This window comes from Salmo trutta, chromosome 18, assembly GCF_901001165.1.
Source record: "Salmo trutta chromosome 18, fSalTru1.1, whole genome shotgun sequence".
Lineage (NCBI taxonomy): Eukaryota > Metazoa > Chordata > Actinopteri > Salmoniformes > Salmonidae > Salmo > Salmo trutta.
Window position 1 is genome coordinate 56,761,885 of NC_042974.1, and position 20,567 is coordinate 56,782,451.

Here is a 20,567-nt window from a genome sequence, read left to right on the forward strand (position 1 = left end):
ACCGTTGAAAAGTTTGGGGTCACTTAGTTTTTGTTTTTGAAAGAAAAGCACATTTTTTGTCAATTAAAATAACATCAAATTGATGAGAAATACAGTGTAGACATTGTTAATGTTGTAAATGACTATTGTAGCTGGAAACGGCAGATTTTTTATGGAATATCTACATAGGTGTACAGAGGCCCATTATCAGCAACCATCACCCCTGTGTTCCAATGGCACGTTGTGTTAGCTAATCCAAGTTTATCATTTTAAAAGGCTAATTGATCATTAGAAAACCCTTTTGCAATTATGTTAGCACAGCTGAAAACTGTTGTCTTGATTAAAGAAGCAATAAAACTGTCCTTCTTTAGACTAGTTGAGTATCTGGAGCATCTGCATTTGTGGGTTCGATTACAGGCTCTAAATGGCCAGAAACAAATAACTTCTTCTTCTGAAACTCGTCAATCTATTCTTGTTCTGAGAAATGAAGGCTATTCCATGCGAGAAATTGCCAAGAAACTGAAGATCTCGTACAACGCTGTGTACGACTTCCTTCACAGAACAGCGCAAACTGGCTCTAACCAGAATAGAAAGAGGAGTGGGAGGCCCCGGTGCACAACTGAGCAAGAGGACAAGTACATTGGTGTGTAGTTTGAGAAATAGACGCCTCACAAGTCCTCAACTGCCATCTTCATTAAATAGTACCCGCAAAACATCAGTCTCAATATCAACATTGAAGAGGCGACTCCGGGATGCTGGCCTTCTAGGCAGAGTTCCTCTGTCCAGTGTCTGTGTTCTTTTGCCCATCTTAATCTTTTCTTTTTATTGGCCAGTCTGAGATGTTTTTTTCTTTACAACTCTGCCTAGAAGGCCAGCGTCCCAGAGTTGCCTCTTCACTGTTGACGTTGAGACTGGTGTTTTGCGGGTACTATTTAGCAACACAATGTGCCATTGGAACACAGGAGTGATGGTTGCTGATAATGGGCCTCTGTACTCCATAAAGAAATCTCCTGTTTCCAGCTACAATAGTCATTTACAACATTAACAATGTCTACACTGTATTTCTGATCAATTTGATGTTCTTTTAATGGACAATTTTTTTTGTTTTCTTTCAAAAACAAGGACATTTCTAAGTGACCCCAAACTTTTCAACGGTAGTGTATATGTCCCATATTTGACAGTGATAAGAATCATCTCCTTCTCTCTCTCCCTCTTTCAATGTCAATTCAATTTCAATTCAAGGGGCTTTATTGGCATGGGAAACATATGTTTACATTGCCAATGCAAGTGAAATAGATTCTAAACAAAAGTGAAACATACGGTACAACCCACATTTCCCTGACACACTCCCATCCTCTGCCAGGGCAACGCGCGTACTCTCGTTTCCGCTCCTTTCAGATCAGCATCATCTTCTCACTGCTGTTTACCGCTACACACACACTTCGCATAACGAAAGCCTCAGAACGTCCAATCCCTTTCTTCTACTCCCCCTAGCGGCTACACATAACACTGCGCCCTCAACCACTCAGACAGAGAGAGGGAGAGAGAGGGAGAGAGAGAGAGAGAGAGAGAGAGAGAGGGAGAGAGAGAGAGAGAGAGGGGAGAGGGAGAGGGAGAGGGAGAGAGAGAGAGAGAGAGAGAGAGGAGAGGGAGAGGGAGAGGGAGAGAGAGAGAGGGAGAGGGAGAGGGAGAGGGAGAGAGGAGAGAGGGAGAGGGAGAGAGAGAGAGAGAGAGAGAGAGAGAGAAAGGGGACCGAGCAAGCTGGAGAGAGCGAGCGAGGCCCCTCCCTCAGATGACATCTATCTATCTAGCTCTATTGAAGCGCTAGAGGCTGATGTAAGTTCACACTTGTAGTGCGCTCTGCCCAAGCGATCTGTCCTGCCATTCCTGGGCTCTTTACCACAGCCAGCGGACTGGAGTGTGTATGTGGTGTGTATGTGAGGACCAATAAACACACACCAGACCAGTACTGCTGCTACAGCTTCAGACAAGACTACAGAACTGATACCAGAGCTATTCTGTAGCATTCGGTTGGTGTTCAAGACTGGGCTTTTTGGATCTGAAGACATTCTCTATCTGTTTTGGATTGGAATATATTCTGTTTTACAGACTGCTTTTCTAGGGAGGATGTATATTTGTTTTTTTACTTCTTGGTTCATTCAGGAGGTAAGTGTCTTACATGTTGTGCTGGAGTTCTATTGCATTTCTCTTTTCCTGTATCCCCCTTTTTCTAAAGAAGGAAATAAAAAAAGTGAGCAGATTTGAAGAAATCTATTTCTGGTTATTTCAAATGAGGACAGCTGCATACATTTTCAAACATAAATAATTCTGCAGCTATGGGTTTATGCCTTGTCACTAGGCAATCGGTTTTCTTTCCGAATCAAATGAATTTTAAAAAAATCTCTTTTTGGGTTGATGGTGTGCGATTAAGAGGGCATTTTACACCAAATAACAGAACAAATGTATCCATGTGGTTGTATAGCCTATAATTCAACCTCACAGCTCATAACAGCAAAATCAAGTTCGTTCTGAAAAGAGTTACGCAGAATATTGAGCACTAAATAAAACTAAAACACATAGATTATTCCTTAATATTCTTAATTTTCTAGTCACTTTCCAACACACAAGGCTCCTTTGCCAGATGCATATTTTCTCTGATAGGGTCGACGATACGTTCCCGAGAGAAACCGGCAGCTCTCAGCTCAATTTTACCTCTGGCGGCAATGCAGCCGTTTCCTCCGTGTCTGTCTGTCCCTCTCTCCGCATTGCAAGTGCTTCTACCGACCACGAAGACCGAGTACCGCAATGACGCTCCGCTAGCTCGTTCATACGGCTGACTGACTAGACTGATCCGGATAAATACAGTCTTTTAATCCAAACCCTCTCAAGGAAGCAACAGGGACCGCGAAGTTATCTTTCTATCCCTTATTCACTACGGTATCTTTCAAATGACAAATGGGTAGCCTACCGAGGGATTCCGAAGGTGCAAATATAACGGGATGAATCGTGGAGATATAACTGCGTAAAAGACCAACACTACACTGTCAACTTTTACTGTGGTATATCTGGGAAGAATCGGAGGTCTAAGCATCTGGCACTCTTAGAAAAATGGGTTCCAGAAGGGTTCTTCGGCTGTCCGCATAGGATAACCCTTTTTGGTTCCAGGTACAACTATTTTTGGTTCCAGGTACAACTATTTTGGGTTTCATGTAGAACCCTCTGTGGAAAGGGTTCTACAGGGAACTCAATATGGTTCTACCTAGAACCAAAAAGGGTTCTTCAAAGGGTTCCACTATGGGGACAGCCGAAGAACCATTTTAGGTTCTAGATAACACCTTTTTTTTAAGAGTGTAGCCTAGCAAGCTTCGGAGGAGCTGGAAGACACCTCAGTGAGTGTATTAAATGACGATGCTGATCTGGTAGAGAAGGAGAGCGGAGGTTTGTCACGGAGGGCAGCTTAAGACGATGGGAAAACTCCGCTAAATGCAGCTCTCGCAGACGGTGGGAGTTTGTCTCTTCTCTCCTCTCCCACCGCCACAACAAGCTCAGCGACGTGGATCAACTCGACTTTTTATTTTACACCATTTTGGGAGGGAATTTTCCATGTGCTTCATGTGCGTTTTCACCACAAATGGTGTCAGGGGGTAGCCAAGCTGCATGTCGATGTGTGGTGTGTTGTTTCTGTGTGCGCAATAAACATACAAGCAAGCTTCCTCTCCCTCTCCGCATGCCATAGACACATACACGGAGCGTGCTCACATTTCGGTGCGTTGTTTTCCATGCCAACCCTATGCAGTTGAGGCAGTTATGTTCGTATAATACGCCATAAAATAGATAGTGATAAGCTAGAGGCAACATAATAGCTCGCTCATGTCCCAATCACATATATCTGAAGATAATGACCTATAGTCTCTATCCATAAGAGTACAGCAGAAAAAAAGGATTGGTTAGATGATGGCACCAGAATTATCTGATTGAGCCGGTTATATAATCGGTTTAATAGGTCTCCATCAAACAGATCCCCACACGAATGTTAAGCCTACGATCGACATACTGTAGCTTGCCTATTAGACGATGCGTAGTCAGTGTGAATGAAAGTCCAGTCTTAATTGGCATTCTCTATTTTATCCTACGGATTATCAAAATAATGATATCGACTATTCGTCTAATAATATCAAATATGCCTATCTAATATTACCACAAGGTTACTGAACTGCGCGTTAGGCCTACTAAATAATCAGGTGTTCTTACTTTTTTTAAAACTGCATTGTTGGTTAAGGGCTTATAAGTATGCATTTCACGGTAAGGTCTACTGTATTCAGCGCATGTGACGAATACAATTTGATTTGATTTGTATTGGCTATTTATCTACGATTAAAAAAAACTAACACTCTTAGAAAAAAAGGTGGTATCTAGAACCTAAAAGAGTTATTCAGCTGTCTCAATAGGAGAACCCTTTTTGGTTCCAGGTAGAATGCTTTTGGTTCCAGTTAGAACCTTACATGGAACCAAAAAGGGTAATTCTATGGGGACAACTGAAGAACCCTTTTGGAACCCTTTTTTCTAAGAGTGTTGCAAGAACAGGCTACTGGAAATTGTGTTTTGTTTCCTCTCCTGTGATCAAAAGTGTTGTTATAGGGACATAGCTTATGTGTGTATTGAGGACTTGGTTATCTGCTAACATCTAAGGCAGCAAGCCAGATGACATGTCGTTGGGCTGTAGGCCTATCGGGTGATGAAATTAACTCAGCCATTGATCTTGGTGAAATGGTGTTTAAAGTCCCAATCCACTATTCGGGACACAATTCACATTAGAAACAACTGTCTAGGCCTGTAGTTTCAATATACAAACTGATTACACATTTAAAAGGAACTTCTTGAAAGGTAATTGTAATACCCGACAGATTAAAACAAAATGGTAGCTATCGGCAGATAGCTGAAAAACCCAGGTCTGTTTACATCAGTCTGTCAGTCAGGCAGGGTAGGGAGACAGAGCCAGCCTATTGTTCTACTGTGTGGACTGCCCCAGGGCAAAGTCACTGGTCAATTGGTTTTCACAGGGAAGAATCTCCTTAACTGGATTAGATCAGTCTAGTAGGCAAACCAGGTCACTACAGACATGTGTTTATCTAGACAAAGGACTGAGAATAATATGATAACGTCTTTTGTTGCCTATTTAACTTGGACTTTTTGACTAAACTGAGGAAGTAATGATTAGAAATAGATAGTCCCTTTACATCACGTTCAACCATACATGTGTCATCTACTAGACAAAGATATTATACATTTTTTGCGTTAACTTTTTATTTTGACTAAACTGAGGCAGTCATTTTTAGAATTAGATAGGCCCTTTACAATACTTCTAAATCCAATCAATTATTCTCTACATTTGTAATCGTATTCTCAACATTTAGGCCTAATTCAATTCCATCCATCATTAATGAAACAATAAGGCTATTTTTAATCACCAATTCCAATCCCACCAGAATGAAATCACTAATTATACTGAGAGATAAAGTGAAGAGAAATGTAAAAGGCAAGAAGGAAAATGAGCTTTTCTCACAAAGCCCCCCAATTCCTTTCATTTGCCTGAGTCAAATATGTGAGAGTTAACATGGAATGTAGGCTAAAGGGCCTACAGTATAATAAGCTAAGGCCCTAGCTGTCCATGCACATGCCTGCTGTCCTTTAGAACAGTAGTAGCCCACATTCCTTGACAGTGGTTCTGTTAGCCGATTACAACCTACACAGCCAAGCACCAGAAGTGCACCAGTCCACACACTCTCACACTCACACTCACACACACACTCACACACACACGGCTGGATCCTCCATCTTGCAGTGCCTACCACCCCCGTGTGGTAAAAAGCATGCAGCTGCTGCAGCAACAGACCTCACTCTCGCTCTCTCTCTCTCTCTCTCTCACTCTCTCTTCTACAGACCACCCGTCATCCCCAGACCCCTCTCCTCCTCTATCCCCTCTTTCTCTGCTCTATAGGCCCAAATGGTCTGGTAACCGGGTCGTTGTTCATCCCATCTAACCGATAACAACACCACCAAACCTAAATCCCTGAAACTAAACTATGATAGATTCTCTTTCTGAAACACGGCCTGCCTGTCTGTGTTCCTCACTGTGATTTCAGATGCATTCATGAATGTTCTTTTGTGTCTGTGCACCCCAGTAGGCCTGGGTAAGACCCAGTGGGCCCCAGTAGCTCCACAGTAGGCCCTATGCGGCCCTCCTCGCTCACGCTTTCTCTTTTTCTAACAATTACTTAGAATAGTGACAAATGGAGACAGCTGGCGAAGGTGCCTGGGGGTACAGTAAAATAATCTATTATTTATCCTAAAGAATAAAAAATCTGTTCCTCTAAAATCAAAGCCAGAAGCAGAAAGGAAACAAAATAAATAAACTGACAGTAAGGGTAAACATCAATAAAAGGTATAAACTTTAAAACAAATGAAACTGGGAATTCTAATTCTAAATTCTATGGTTGTTGTTTTTCCTTTTGCCTAAAATTGATATTTATCTTCCAAGATGTTAAATGCAAGACTCAGCCTCACTTCTAAGCTTCTGACCAACCAACAGTATTTCCATAGCATGCTATGTATTGCTATGTATGTAGTTGCAATCTATCTATAACTATGTTGTGATCTAAATTAATATTAATTAATTAACTACAACACGTACAAATACATCATTGATTTCCCAATGGAGAACTATACAGTGATTTCAATTCATTCTATAACTCTTGAATATTTAACCACAGAAACTTTGGTAATTTTAACTGTTTCCTCTAATAATTCAGTCCATGTAATTTTATCACTTACTTTGTAAAGAAACTAAAAAGACGTTTTAATCTAAAATACTTCTTGACAGCCATGAAATTGTTTCCAAATTGCTTCAGTTTTCCCAAATCTCTTTCTTTCTCGCTGGGATCTGTGTCCAGAGGGCATATGTCTTAGGCCCTTGGCTGCGTCTCAAATGGCACTACAGATGTAGGATCTTAATTTGAGCCAGTTTGCTACAGCATAAAAATAATCCTGCAGCAACAGGACATGTGAATTATTATGTGGATTATAATTAATGGGCATTTTTGTAAGGGTTGATACATTGTTCGTAAGGGAAAATTACATCTGAAATTTCAAACTTCCAAAGCCCTTTTAAACCTAAAATACACTATGAGTTTAACATTTCCCCTGCACCAGAGTGATCAAATTAAGATCCTACACCTGTATATTCCCAATATAGTGCACTAATTTTGACCAGGGCTCATAGGGCTCTAGTGTATATAGGGAATGGGTTACCATTTGGGATGCAGGATTTGTTATTCTAGACTTAAATCTCCCTAGCTGTGGCTATAATCTATCACGTCCTGTAGTTTTGTGTCAGTCTCTCACATTATCTTTCCCTCCGCTAGCTGAAAGTGTGTGTGTCTGTGTGTGTGTGTCAACACACAATCATATCAATTTTGCTAGTCCACATTCAGTGGAGTGGAAGCCGGTTATGGTGGTTTACAAAAATCTCCTGCCGTCTATAGGAGGAGCTTATTAGGACGATAGGGAGAGACATCCATCACCCAAAAAACCCTGCACCCTTTTCCACCTCACATCACTGTTAAAAACATTGGTGTGTGTGTGTTGGGGAAGAAGTGTATGTGTGTGTGTGTGTTGGGGAAGAAGTGGATGTGTGTGTGTTTGTGTCTATAGGTCAAAACAAACTATACAGTATAAAAACAAAGCTCTACGAAATGAATTCATTCAAATAAAAGAACGCCAGTAAAGCGATTGACCAAAACCTTTGAACATCTAATCCAAATCCCCTCAGTGGACATCTCCCAGAGCAGAGGGCCCTCCTGCTTGTCTTGTAATGAACAATAGAATGAAGCCACCCCGGTGAGAAACCCGATAAGCGTGGAAAAAGGCAGCCAAGAAGCCAACCAGGCCAGGGACTCAAGCTGTCTGCACTAACGGTGAAGTATAGCCCCTACTTGGTTCAGAGAGGAACGCTACCCGGCAGCACACCACAAAAAAAGTCTCAGGACCCTCCCTGCTACAATACTATTAAACAGACCACACCACCAAAACAAACACCACCTCCCTACCTCAGCCAGAACTCTAACCTATTACCAGAACTCTAACCTATTCCCAGAACTCTAACCTATTACCAGAACTCTAACCTATTCCCAGAACTCTAACCTATTACCAGAACTCTAACCTATTACCAGAACTCTAACCTATTCCCAGAACTCTAACCTATTACCAGAACTCTAACCTATTCCCAGAACTTTAACCTATTCCCAGAACTCTAACCTATTCCCAGAACTCTAACCTATTCCCAGAACTCTAACCTATTCCCAGAACTCTAACCTATTCCCAGAACTCTAACCTATTCCCAGAACTCTCCCAATAAGAGCAAGTCTTTTTAAAAAGGGTCTCTAGGTTCAGTGCATCATGCAAAATAAATGTTGGGTCTTTCCTCGGCCCTGTGCACATGGACTAGCATCAGCCTTACATTAGTAACACGTCACCTGCTCCTTTCACTGTAGGCTGGACACTGAGTCAGTGGCAGTCATCATGTTAGGGTGAGACTGGGTGACAAGCCAGGAAGGCTGCTCCATGATATTAATCAGTATATGTATTCAAAGAAAGTCAAATCCTTTGTCTTTGTCTCTCTCTACGAGAGCAACACATCGTTACAACACGTAATATGACATTTGAAATGTCTTTATTCTTTTGGAACTTCTGTGAGTGTAATGTTTACTGTTCTTTTTTTTAATTGTTTATTTCACTTTTGTTTATTTTCTATTTCACTTGCTTTGGCAATGTAAACATATGTTTCCCATGCCAATAAAGCCCCTTAAATTGAATTGAAATTGAATTAAGAGAGAGAGAGAGAGAGAGAGTGGTGTGTCAGTGTGGACGTGGGGACCAGAAGTCTTACAAGAATAGTAAACAAACAAAAATGTGACCAACTAGGGACATTTTTGTTGGTCCCCACAAGGTCAAATTCTATTTCTAGGTGGTTTAGGGTTAAGATTAGAACTAGTGTTAGGGTTAGAATTAGGTTTAGGAGCTAGGGTTAGTTTTAGGGTTCGGAGCTAGGGTTAGGTTTAGGGTTAGGGCTAAGGTTAGGTTTTTGTGTTAAGGTTAGGGTAAGAGTACTCTTTAGGTTTAGGGTTATGGGTTAGGGCTAAGGTTAGGTTTTTGTGTTAAGGTAAGAGTACTCTTTAGGTTCAGGGTTAGGGGTTAGGGAATATAGGATTTTGAATGGGACTGAATTGTGTCCCCACAAGTTCATCTGTACAAGACTGTGTGTGTGTGTGTGTGTGTGTGTGTGTGTGTGTGTGTGTGTGTGTGTGTGTGTGTGTGTGTGTGTGTGTGTGTGTGTGCGTGTGTGCGTGTGTGTGTGTGGTCATCAGACAGCAGCATCTCAGGACTGGAGCTGTAATCGGGTTACAAGCCTCTCATTTCCATAATCTTCTCCATAGGCTACAGGTGTTAAATTGCCCACTCTCGTCCCTGTTCTACAGGAGCACACTTAAATGGCAGCTAGTGGAACACAGACACACACACACACACACACACACACACACACACACACACACACACACACACACACTCTCTTTAGCAGAGAGCAGAGCGAGGTACATGTAAGGACATAATGCCATTGTGTTGTCAGGGGAAACATCACATTCATTTAGCAGAGTAAGTTCTATTTTTAACACCAGTGGGCCAGGTTTCATATAAGGTGCATTCATAGTAGTAGGTCGTTAAAAGAGAGGGTGTGTGTGTGTGTCTGTATGGGTTGGTTCTTCTATCCTTGTGGGGACCTAAAATCCCCCAACGTCCCCACAAGGATAATAAAACAAGGAAAATTCTCCCTCGTGGAGACATTTCCCACATCCCCATGAGGACAAAGGCTATTTGAAGCTTAGGAGTTAGGTTTAGGGTTACAATTAGGGTTAGGGCTAGGATTAGGGTTAGGGTCAGGCGTTAGGAGTTACGTTTTGGGTTAGGGTTACGGGTTAAGGTTAGGGTAAGGGTTAGGTTTAGGGAAAATAGGATATTGAATGGAAATACATTTTAGGTCCCCACGAGGATAGAAGTACAACACGTGTGTGTGAGAGAGAGAGTGTGTGTGTGTGTGAGGGATGGAGGGAGGGAGGGTGGGGTGAAAGTAAGGGCGAAAGGTGATGCTGGGACACGGGTGGGGTGGCTGGCCCAGTTGTATTCATGAGCCTTTCAAATGAGCTTCATCTCGCATGTACATTTCTGAGCAGTGTGAACAGAGGAGGGAGTTTCATTTCACTCAGGAGCGAGAGAGGCCGCCTTAGGGGGCCTTGCTCAGGGGCGTGTTGCCCTGGTCATAGCTTCTGTCTAGAAACGACCCCTTTTCTTTTCTGAGAACAGAGCAGATTGCATTCTTTAATCTTAGTCAGAAACTCAGAGGCCAAGTCTTCATCCCAAATGGCACCCTATTCCCTACATAGTGAACTACTTTTGAAAAAGTACTGCACTATATAGGGAATAGGGTGCCATTTAGGACACCTCCCACAATGAAGCATCAGCTCTGGTTGAAAAACGAAGCAGTGTCAGCTGAGGCAGTGAATTGAGCAAGACAGGAGGGAACAAGAGGGAAACAGGGGTCTAGATCACTGACGCTTTTCATATGGAAAGACATTCTTTTCTACCATCACCACAGAAAAGATGGGGGGAGGGGGTGCTGGGGGGGAGGGGGTGCTGGGGGGGAGGGGCTGATATTAGGGTTGGGGGGGTGGAAAGGGCAATGCACACAATCACGGTTGAGCAAGCTGCTAGGGGGGAGAAAAACGTTTTATCTTTTAAAAATAAAAATCCACAGTGAACACAGCGGTTAATCTGGGTCTCACCAACTATGTCCACTATCAAAGAGAAGCAGCACAGGCTTTTCTCCCAGGCTAATTCAGGCAAAGCAAAATAAATCCCCCTGATCTACAGATACATTTAATACGCCTTAGGGGCTCTGACTCAGTCTCAACTCCCATAAGCAAACCCATCTCATCCCGGCTAGTGTTCATACCATGTGTGCTGTTGATAGATGTTGTATTCCTCACGATTTAGCCTATACAGAGATTTAGCCTACATAGAGATTTAGCCTATACAGAGATTTAGCCTATACAGAGATTTAACATACACAGACATTTAGCCTACACAGAGATTTAGCCTACACAGAGATTTAGCCTATACAGAGATTTATCCTACACAGAGATTTAGCCTATACAGAGATTTATCCTACACAGAGATTTAGCCTATACAGAGATTTATCCTACACAGAGATTTATCCTACACAGAGATTTATCCTACACAGAGATTTAGCCTACACAGAGATTTAGCCTACACAGAGATTTAGCCTACACAGAGATTTAGCCTACACAGAGATTTAGTCTACACAGAGATTTAGCCTACACAGAGATTTAGCCTACACAGAGATTTAGCCTACACAGAGATTTAGCCTATATAGAGATTTAACATAGAATAAATAGGATCTTCACAACACCTTCTCTGTTAGAGATTTCTGAACCACTTTTCATTAATTCCGAATTTCCCTATAGCATTGTCCTCTATAATTAAAAAATACATGCATTGTTTGATGAGAGTGAAGGAAGAAGGAGTTCAACAGACAGAGGTAGACTTAATGGCACCATGCTGTGTGTTTCTTTGCATTTAGGCCAGGCAGCAAGCCATACGACATCCATTAACCTTGAAATCTGGGTCTCAAATGGAACCCTATTCCCTATAAAGTGCATAACTTTTTACCAGGGACATTTCCCAATGATTTCCCTTCACTCCTCATACTTACAGACACTGTCTGTCTGACAGATGTTACATTGATTGCTAATTGCCCATGGATGTTAAATAACGTTGATCTCTGTCTCTTTGGCTGTTTTTCAGAGAACCAACCAATGCAGAATAGTGTGGGTACAGGAATAGAAGCAGGACACAGCATGGTCCAGAGAGCAGGTGTGTGGCCGTAAGGGAACAAGCTACTACGAGGCTGGGCCTGGGAGGAGCGATCCTACCATTGTCCTGTCGTCCACGGGTCTCCTGAGGAGTACGTACCACTCTGTTACTGGAGTATCTAGAACTTCCCTAGCCCTGGATTCGTGGAAAACGGCATTCTGTGTTTCCTGCAAGGCTGGAGTACATAAGTGATACAGCAGGGTTGGTATTGGCATGGCTCAGTCCAGCTTTGGGTATTCTTTTCTTTTCTGTGGAGAGCCTGCTGGAGTTACCCTCCCCTTTCCTGAGAGGACCTAACCTCAGCTGCAGTTTCAAATCTCTTCCCTAAGAGGAGGGGGCCTCTATGTAACACAAAGAAATCTCATTTGGGGTTATTGGAGTTGCTGAGTTGGATGATACAAGGGCTCTACTACTACTACTACTACTACCATTGGGACATTCCTTTTTAATATTACCCCCACCCCCCCGAAATCTTGTGCTTTTGAGAGGAGGAAGACTGCAGCTTTGTCTTTCAGTTTGAGTGGAGATGCTTTTTCTACTGGCTTATCTTCCATGGCAAAACCTTTGATGGCCTGAGAGGCCTGAGCAGCCTGACAACACAAGAGGAGGGTCAGCGAACAAACACGGATCAGCTGAGTTCAAACACACTGACCTGGGTCACAATAGAACCAAGGGTATAAGCAAAGACCTTCTCTCTCTTACTACGCTAATAAACTTTTCCTTTCTGAAAAGGATTAATAGAAAAGATTTCAACATACATCTTCATCTGCTGGATGGGGAAAGGATTCTTGGGTGGCTGCAGAAGGATTATTTACGGATCCTTCAGGTATGACAGCTATGATTGGATGTTGGCTGTGGCTTCTTTACGCCTCACTGACCAAACCAAGGTTTCTGTGTGTGTGTGTGTGTGTGTGTGTGTGTGTGTGTGTGTGTGTGTGTTTTCTAATGAGACGTGGTGGAAGGAGAGGTCAGTACATGAATGCTTAATTAAAGTCATAAATCAGTACTTGTCTAATTAAAAGGGAAACCACACTTCACTGGTCACAGTATAAACTAAAGGAGAAAGACAGACAAGCAGTTTGCACCTACTGTTTTGCCATATTAATTTGAGGTCATGACCTCTTGTTGTTGCAGTGCTAGTTAAGAAATAGTTTGTTGTTTCCTTGGTGTTTGAGGCTGTATATAGAGAAACAGCACATGACAACTTCTACTTCTACAGATATACTGCTGTGCTAAAAGGTAACTTAAATGTGATTATTCATGCAATATTAACTGCTCTAAATCAGTTAATGCTACCAGTCACAGCCAAGCACTGAACAGTTCAGCCATGTAGTTAGTGAATGGATGACTGATGAGTGCAGTTTGGTTTACATCGTTCCACATTTGGTATTGAGTCTGCAAAGCACTGCCGCTGCTACCTAGGAATCTGACCAGCAATGCAAAGAATCTCCCTCAGAAGACTTGTTCTACTGAGACGGTTATTTCTTGAGGAATGTTTTCCGTTTTTCTCCTATAGTTTCTGTAAATAGAAACCACCTTATGAGCTCTAGGCCAGATTAATGTAAGAATGTAAGACAGAGAGCAAGAGAGACGTTTTGACAACAGTTCATTTACAAGGCCTGAGTTTGTTCACGCACCCCCCCCCCCCACACACACACACACACACACACACACACACACACACACTCTAGCAGGAATGAAAGGCAGCCTTGAGAAAGATACAGAAACGTGTAAAACAACCAAGGCCAAGCTATTACATTTTACAAGCTAAAACCCAAGCACAGGGATTGAATTCAGAAGAGGCCAGATGTTAAAGGATTTTCTTATCTACAAACAAGAAATGAGGAAAAGGGAAAAACATTGTAAACTTCTGAAGTTTCTAAAGTCTAATGGGAATGTATGTGCTAACGTTATGTGTGTTCCTTGAAAACAGCCCTTTGCACTCAAAATAGTTTCAGCCTCGCTAGTTGCTTTAACTCATTTTCTGTGTTTGGTAAATCGTAATAGTAACAATTAATATCAATTTAATAGTCTGCATAGGGCCTACAAACAATATAATATATTGCAGAACGTTTATTGCGGAAAGAGCTTGAGGCAACACAATTCAAGCAAACAGCAATTACTAGAAACAAGGATGTTGGCTTCCCTTTAAAGGCCTTGTGCATTAACTTTACCCTTCTGTCTCCTCCCCAAGGGTTCCTGAGTGATCACACTGCCAGACTACACCAGACGCCACAACCTCCAAACAAGATGACCGCCCAATGCAAGAACTTCCTCCTCTTCCTGACCAGAGTAGGACTACTCTTGGGTCTGGCTAACCCTCTGGTGACCTCCGCCTCCTGCCCCTCGGCCTGCCGGTGTGATGGGACCTTCATCTACTGTAATGATCGAGGCCTCACCTCTATCCCTACCGGCATTCCGCTGGATGCTACTGTACTCTTCCTCCAAAACAACAGGATCAAGAGCGCCGGCATCCCCACCGACCTGAAGAGGCTAAGCAATGTTGAGAAGATCTATCTGTACTGTAATAATCTGGACGAGTTCCCCCAGAACCTGCCGATAGGAGTCAAAGAGCTGCATCTACAGGAGAATAACATTCGGATGATTACGCATGCGTCGCTGGGTCAGATCCCACTGATCGAGGAGCTACACCTGGATGATAACTCTGTCTCGGCGGTTAGCATCGAGGAGGGAGCGTTCAGGGACAGCAACCACCTGAGACTACTTTTTCTGTCCAGGAACCACCTGAGCACCATCCCGTCCGGCCTTCCGCAGACCATCGAGGAGCTGCGCTTCGACGACAACCGGATCTCGTCGATATCGGAGGCGTCCCTCCAGGACCTGATCAACCTAAAGAGACTCGTCCTGGACGGGAACCTGCTCAACAACCGCGGCATCGGCGAGATGGCCTTCATCAACCTGATTAATCTCACCGAGCTGTCCCTGGTGAGAAACACACTGACGTCTCCGCCGGCTAACTTACCGGGAAGCAGTCTTGAAAAACTGCAGCTCCAAGACAACCACATCAACCGGGTACCGGCCGGGGCTTTCGCTTTCCTCAGGCAGCTGTATCGGTTGGATCTATCAGGCAACAACCTGAGCAGTCTGCCTCAAGGAGTTTTCGAAGACCTGGATAACCTCACACAGCTCCTGCTCCGTAACAACCCGTGGCAGTGTACTTGCCGGATGAAGTGGGTGAGAGACTGGTTAAGGTCGCTGCCGACAAAAGTCAACGTTCGAGGGTTTATGTGCCAGGGGCCGGACAAGGTGAAGGGGATGGCTATAAAGGATCTGTCTACTGACTTGTTTGACTGTGGAGGCTCTGACTTGGGCGGGAGCCAGGGGGCCCCTACCTTCGAGACCAGCACCGTCTCTAACACCTTACCCCCCTCACATCCACAATGGCCCTCCTTTGTTACTAAAAGACCAGTGGTGAAAATGCCTGAACTGAGTAAGAACCACCGCAGTACTACGACACCGTCAGGTAGAAAGATCATCAGGATCAGCGTGAAGTCGAGCAGTGCAGAGACAGTGCACATCTCCTGGAGGGTTTCCGTACCCATGACTGCCCTAAGGCTCAGCTGGTTAAAACTGGGCCACAACCCTTCATTCGGTTCCATCACGGAGACCATCGTACAGGGGGAGAAGACAGAGTACCTCCTAACAGCTCTAGAACCGGAATCCTCATACAGGATATGCATGGTTCCCATGGAGACCAGCAACATTTACCTGTCGGACGAGACGCCGGTTTGCATCGAGACAGAGACCAGTTCTCTGAAGGCCTACAACCCCACCACCACTCTGAACCGCGAGCAGGAAAAGGAGCCTTACAACAATTCCAGTCTGCCTTTAGCCGCGATCATCGGAGGGGCCGTGGCTCTGTTGGCAATGATAATGCTGGCGCTCGTGTGCTGGTACGTGCACAGGAAGGGTTCGCTGTTTTCCAGGAATTGCACCTACAACAAGGGCCGACGGAGGAAGGACGATTACGCCGAGGCGGGGACGAAGAAGGATACCTCGATCTTGGAGATACGAGAGGCCTCTTTTCAGATGATCCCTATACATCCCGTGCCCGTGTCCAAAGAGGAGTTTGTGATACATACGATTTTCCCTCCGAACGGATTGAGTCTGTACAAAAGCCCGCACAGCGAGACCAGTATTAGCAACAGGAGCTACAGAGACAGTGGAATACCTGATTCAGACCACTCCCATTCATGATATTGATAACGCGGGACATTTTATTATAAATGAGTGCGTTCGGTGATGACTTGAAACTAAGTGGCTATAAGACATTGTTATAAAACACTGGATCTAAAAGACTGAGTGGGGAAGCAATGTTCTTCTGTACATTTGCCCATATAATTTATATTTAAGGACATTTTATGACAAAGAGGAGAACAAACATGGTTCACATTGCAGACAGTAGGCCCATCACTGAGCCGCAGGTCAGTGTATGTTGTAATTAAAACTGCAATTCTATATTTTAGGGGTTTTTAGTAATTTGTACTGTATTTCCTTTGGCTTAAGGTTACCTAACAACCAACTATAAAAAACAAACTCTGTTCTACTGAGATATGATGACTTGTCAACTGTGAAAGTGGGTTTTCATTGCTGTGTTGAACAATCAGACTTGTAGAATAAAGCACAGGTCATTCCTTTGACACTCTTTTTGTGGCTGTTCGGTAACAACAAAAAGGCAAAAGAAATGACATGATGATCAAAACTAGGGCACAGCTGATTAACTAAGAAGAACCAGGGCGAAGCAGCGAGACAGCAGGCGTGTTGCCTTCTTCCTCTGAGGAGAGACAAGCAGAGAGCAGTCGCCTACATGTACCTAGCCAGAGAGACCCAGAGGGGTGTATCTCTTGAAACATGGACTAGATATGGAGGTGTCATGCTTTACATCTTTGCTTGTTCAGTGTGTGGATTCATTTCGTTTTTCTGTTTGGAAAAAACAGAAACAGAGACAGCACAGGTAGAACACGTTTGTGTGTGTGTGTGTGTGTCTGCACGTGTCCTTGTGATTGTGCTTGCGAGCGTGAGTGAGCGCCTGTGTGTATGTGTGTCAAGCAGTCCTGTAGAACACAGCACAGGGCATATGAAGCACACAGACCTTTAGGGGAGGAGAGGAGACCCTCTCCTAACATATTAACCCATGTAGGGTGGCCAGGCTGACAACCCCCCTATATCTCTATCTGGCTAAACTACAATGGATGCCATTCTCCAGTACCTTGTACCATAAGTCATCCAAACTTGGCCCTCAAACATAGCCTAGATATAAACAGGGCAAGAAAAAAGGACGTAGAGAAAAAATGGCTTTCTTTTGAATACAAACGTCACCGATTTCCTTGTTTATGATTATGATTTTGTATTTTGTATTTTTTTCCAGATTGAAGTCACTACTACTTCTATGTTACCACAATTTCAAAGTTAATTGTTCTTTACAAAGTTGCTCAGGGATTCTTGAAAGTCGGGACAATTGTCCCATCTTTCAAGAATTCCTGAACTGAAAACCAAAGTGCTTTGAATGCTCTTTGGTCCAGTCTTGTATGTGCCTTGATCTAATGCTTATTGTATTTAGCTTTTTAAGAAATCAGTGACTTTTTTTCATACACACTTGAATATGAGAAAATATTGGTCATATTGCAGAATAAAAGTGGATAAAAATACCAAGACTTGTCTTTCTTACCTGAAACATTAAAAATACATTTCAATATCACAATTTGGACCCCATGCTCAGTCTGCATAAGAAAAACATTGCAATGCACTCATGTGCTTGATACTTTTGCAAATATGAAACATCATTGTCTATAAGCACAAGCAAAGTATACACTCAAACAGAATACATTCTGGTCAATAATAACCACACTGTCTCTCCTGTTTGGTTAACTAACAGTGAAACAACCACAGAAGCCCAGGAAGGGAGATAACATCCTTTGAATGACATCATCCATATACAGACTTCCTAAAAAAGGTTTTGGAAGGAAAATGGCAGATTTAGCGCTCACAACTATGACCTATTTTCTGCAGAGATTAAAAAATGCATTTCACTCACAGCGATGAGGAAAATGTCTGCCTGGCTGTATTTCCAAGATGTACTGAGCTTTTTAACTAGGAGACTAGGGTGGAGATGATATTGTTCTTTAACATGCAGTGTCCCTCAGCCTCTCTGTGGGCAGTCAGACAGACACACACATGGACACACACACACACACTCCTCTAACAACCCAGTCTCTCACAAACACACACACACACACACACACACACACACACACACACACACACACCGTAGGCAATCAGTCTACAGAGCAACAGCTGCTTGAGGCTGGCGTTGGTCTTTCATGTGGTGAAGCCACCGTGTGTGATTTATATCAGATGGTGTGGTGAGATCTGGGCTCTCTCTGGAGAGACAGAAAGAGAGAGACAGAAAGAGAGAGACAGAAAGAGAGAAAGAGAGACAGAGAAACCGAGAGACAGAGAAACCGAGAGACAGAGAAACAGAAAGAGAGAGAGAGAGACAGAAACAGAGACAGAGAGACAGAGAGACAGAGACAGAGAAACAGAGACAGAGAGACAGCTCCAGGTTTACATTAACAACAGGTCTGCTGCTAATTCAGACAGGGGCCTCCTCACAAATACAGATATACATATACAGACACAGAAAATATAATATAACTACATTAGTACCCTCACCTACAGAGAGGAAAAGACATGTTCATGTGCAGCACATGGGATGTGTTAAACATACTCTTTAGCCTGAAGTGTGCTCACTTGCGAAAGCAAATAGCTAGCTTTTCGCGTGGCGACGACTGTTAAGACACTTCAGGAGGGTGGTCATGTGTGCTAGCAATGCAGAGATGTCCTGAGTTCACGGCAGGTATGGGCCGAATCAGGCGGAAGTGGTACTCGCTAAGCAGGTAGCATGACGTCCTTTACACATGAATGCACACACTCACATAAAATGCAGTCATAAACTAAAATATATGAACTGACACATCTCCACACTGTAATCCATACGTGCATTCATAAACACACCCATACAGTCTGAATACACTCAAGGCTCTAATTAAAGTAAGGGAAGCCGCTAGAAGCTACAGAACTGATCCAAACCTTAAGTATACACTCACACTGGCCCTGAGGCCCCTACACTAAATATATCAGATCAACTGGAAATGAAAGTAAACAGCTGCTTTAAGAGTGGTGTAATGCTTCTGAGTCTGTGTGGCCTCACATACAGTACAATATGTGAATGTTGTCAACAGTTCTCTGCTCTGTCATTTGACTGTAACTTTGGATTCAATCTAATCTTGAATCTTGTGAGTGTTTGCAAATGCTTGGGAGCAAGAAAAGCTTTTGTGGAATAAAAGCAAATGCGTTAAGCTATTACGTAATGTGCAAATATGAACTCTAAGTATTAGGTACTCACACTGCAAGTATTTACTCCTAAAGATAATGTGTACAGTTTGTCAAAGTACTACATGCTCAAGTCTAGGTCACAGGGGCGTTCTCTCACTCAATTCAAGTTTCAAATCAAAGCATGTAGCCACAAATCTATTCAAAGAGATTTGATTGTTTTATTTCCTCAACTCCTCATTCACTCTGATTACTGAAATGTCTATGAATGGTTATGAACTGTGTAGGAATGCCTATGAATATCTATGAATTCCCTATGAACAGCATAAAAATGTGTTTCATACCTGTGTTGTGAGTACTGGGTCTCCATCTCTAGCTAGAATAAGAACCTATCCTAACTCATTTCTGGAACCTGACAGACTCTACAACGTTCTACAGATTGGACCAGATAGAATAAAAGGCCAGCTGATGATCTTGATGCTTCCTAACATGTAATAGCTCTTCACCAGGGTATACAGATGAGATCACCCACATTACATTAGCCAGGAAGCCCGACCTTCACCTTTACCTTAGCTAGTCTCTAAAGTAACAGAGTGTTATTGATTGGTTTTCTAAGTAAATTAGCCTCATGTTCTCCTAACAACGTTCAGATGTAGAGTCTTAATTTCAGACAGTTTTCTACAGCAAGAAAATAGTCCTGGAGCAACAGAAACTCTGAATTATTATGTTGATTATAATCAATGGATATTTTTGTAGGGTTTCATACATTTTTCATTAGGGCAAATCAAGTCTGAAATTTCAAAGTGGAAATGACAAACTTTAAAATACTTTAAAAAAATTGAAATACACTACACGTTTGCATTTCCTGCTGTCCAGGAAAATTCTCAGCAACAAAAGAGTGATCAAATTAAGATCCAACACCAGTAGGTATTTCTAGCACTTAGAAGCATGTAGCGAGAAACAACACTGCTCTCTAGATTCTATATGCTACCTAATAGAGATTTAATCAGGCGGAAAGAACATAAAGTGAATGCTAAAAATGTTGTTGAATGGGATTTAATTAACAGAGAAAATATTCTCAAGAGTGATTCTCATGAGAGTACTTAATGTGTTTTTTGTTCTGAGAAGAACCATCTCATTCTAGAATAAAATGATTCTGTCTCCACAATCTGGGAGACAAAGATAAATAGGCCGAAACAAAAGATTATCTAGAACTGAATCCCCCTGCTTAT

The 20,567-nt window shown here is 42.8% G+C and overlaps 1 protein-coding gene across 1 annotated transcript; it reads left to right on the forward strand.

The window, feature by feature from the left end:
- The first annotated feature begins 1,825 nt into the window (after positions 1-1,825).
- LOC115153554 (leucine-rich repeat transmembrane protein FLRT3) lies at positions 1,826-17,652 on the forward strand. The gene is made up of 3 exons (XM_029699130.1): positions 1,826-2,145; positions 11,914-12,808; positions 14,177-17,652. The coding sequence occupies exon 3, from the start codon at positions 14,233-14,235 to the stop codon at positions 16,198-16,200; it is 1,968 nt and encodes a 655-aa protein (XP_029554990.1). The 5' UTR covers positions 1,826-2,145; positions 11,914-12,808; positions 14,177-14,232; the 3' UTR covers positions 16,201-17,652.
- Positions 17,653-20,567: the final 2,915 nt, after the last annotated feature.

Excerpts from the sequence above, each read along its gene's own strand:
- LOC115153554 (XM_029699130.1), top strand. The coding sequence starts at position 14,233 with ATGACCGCCCAATGCAAGAACTTCCTCCTCTTCCTGACCAGAGTAGGA.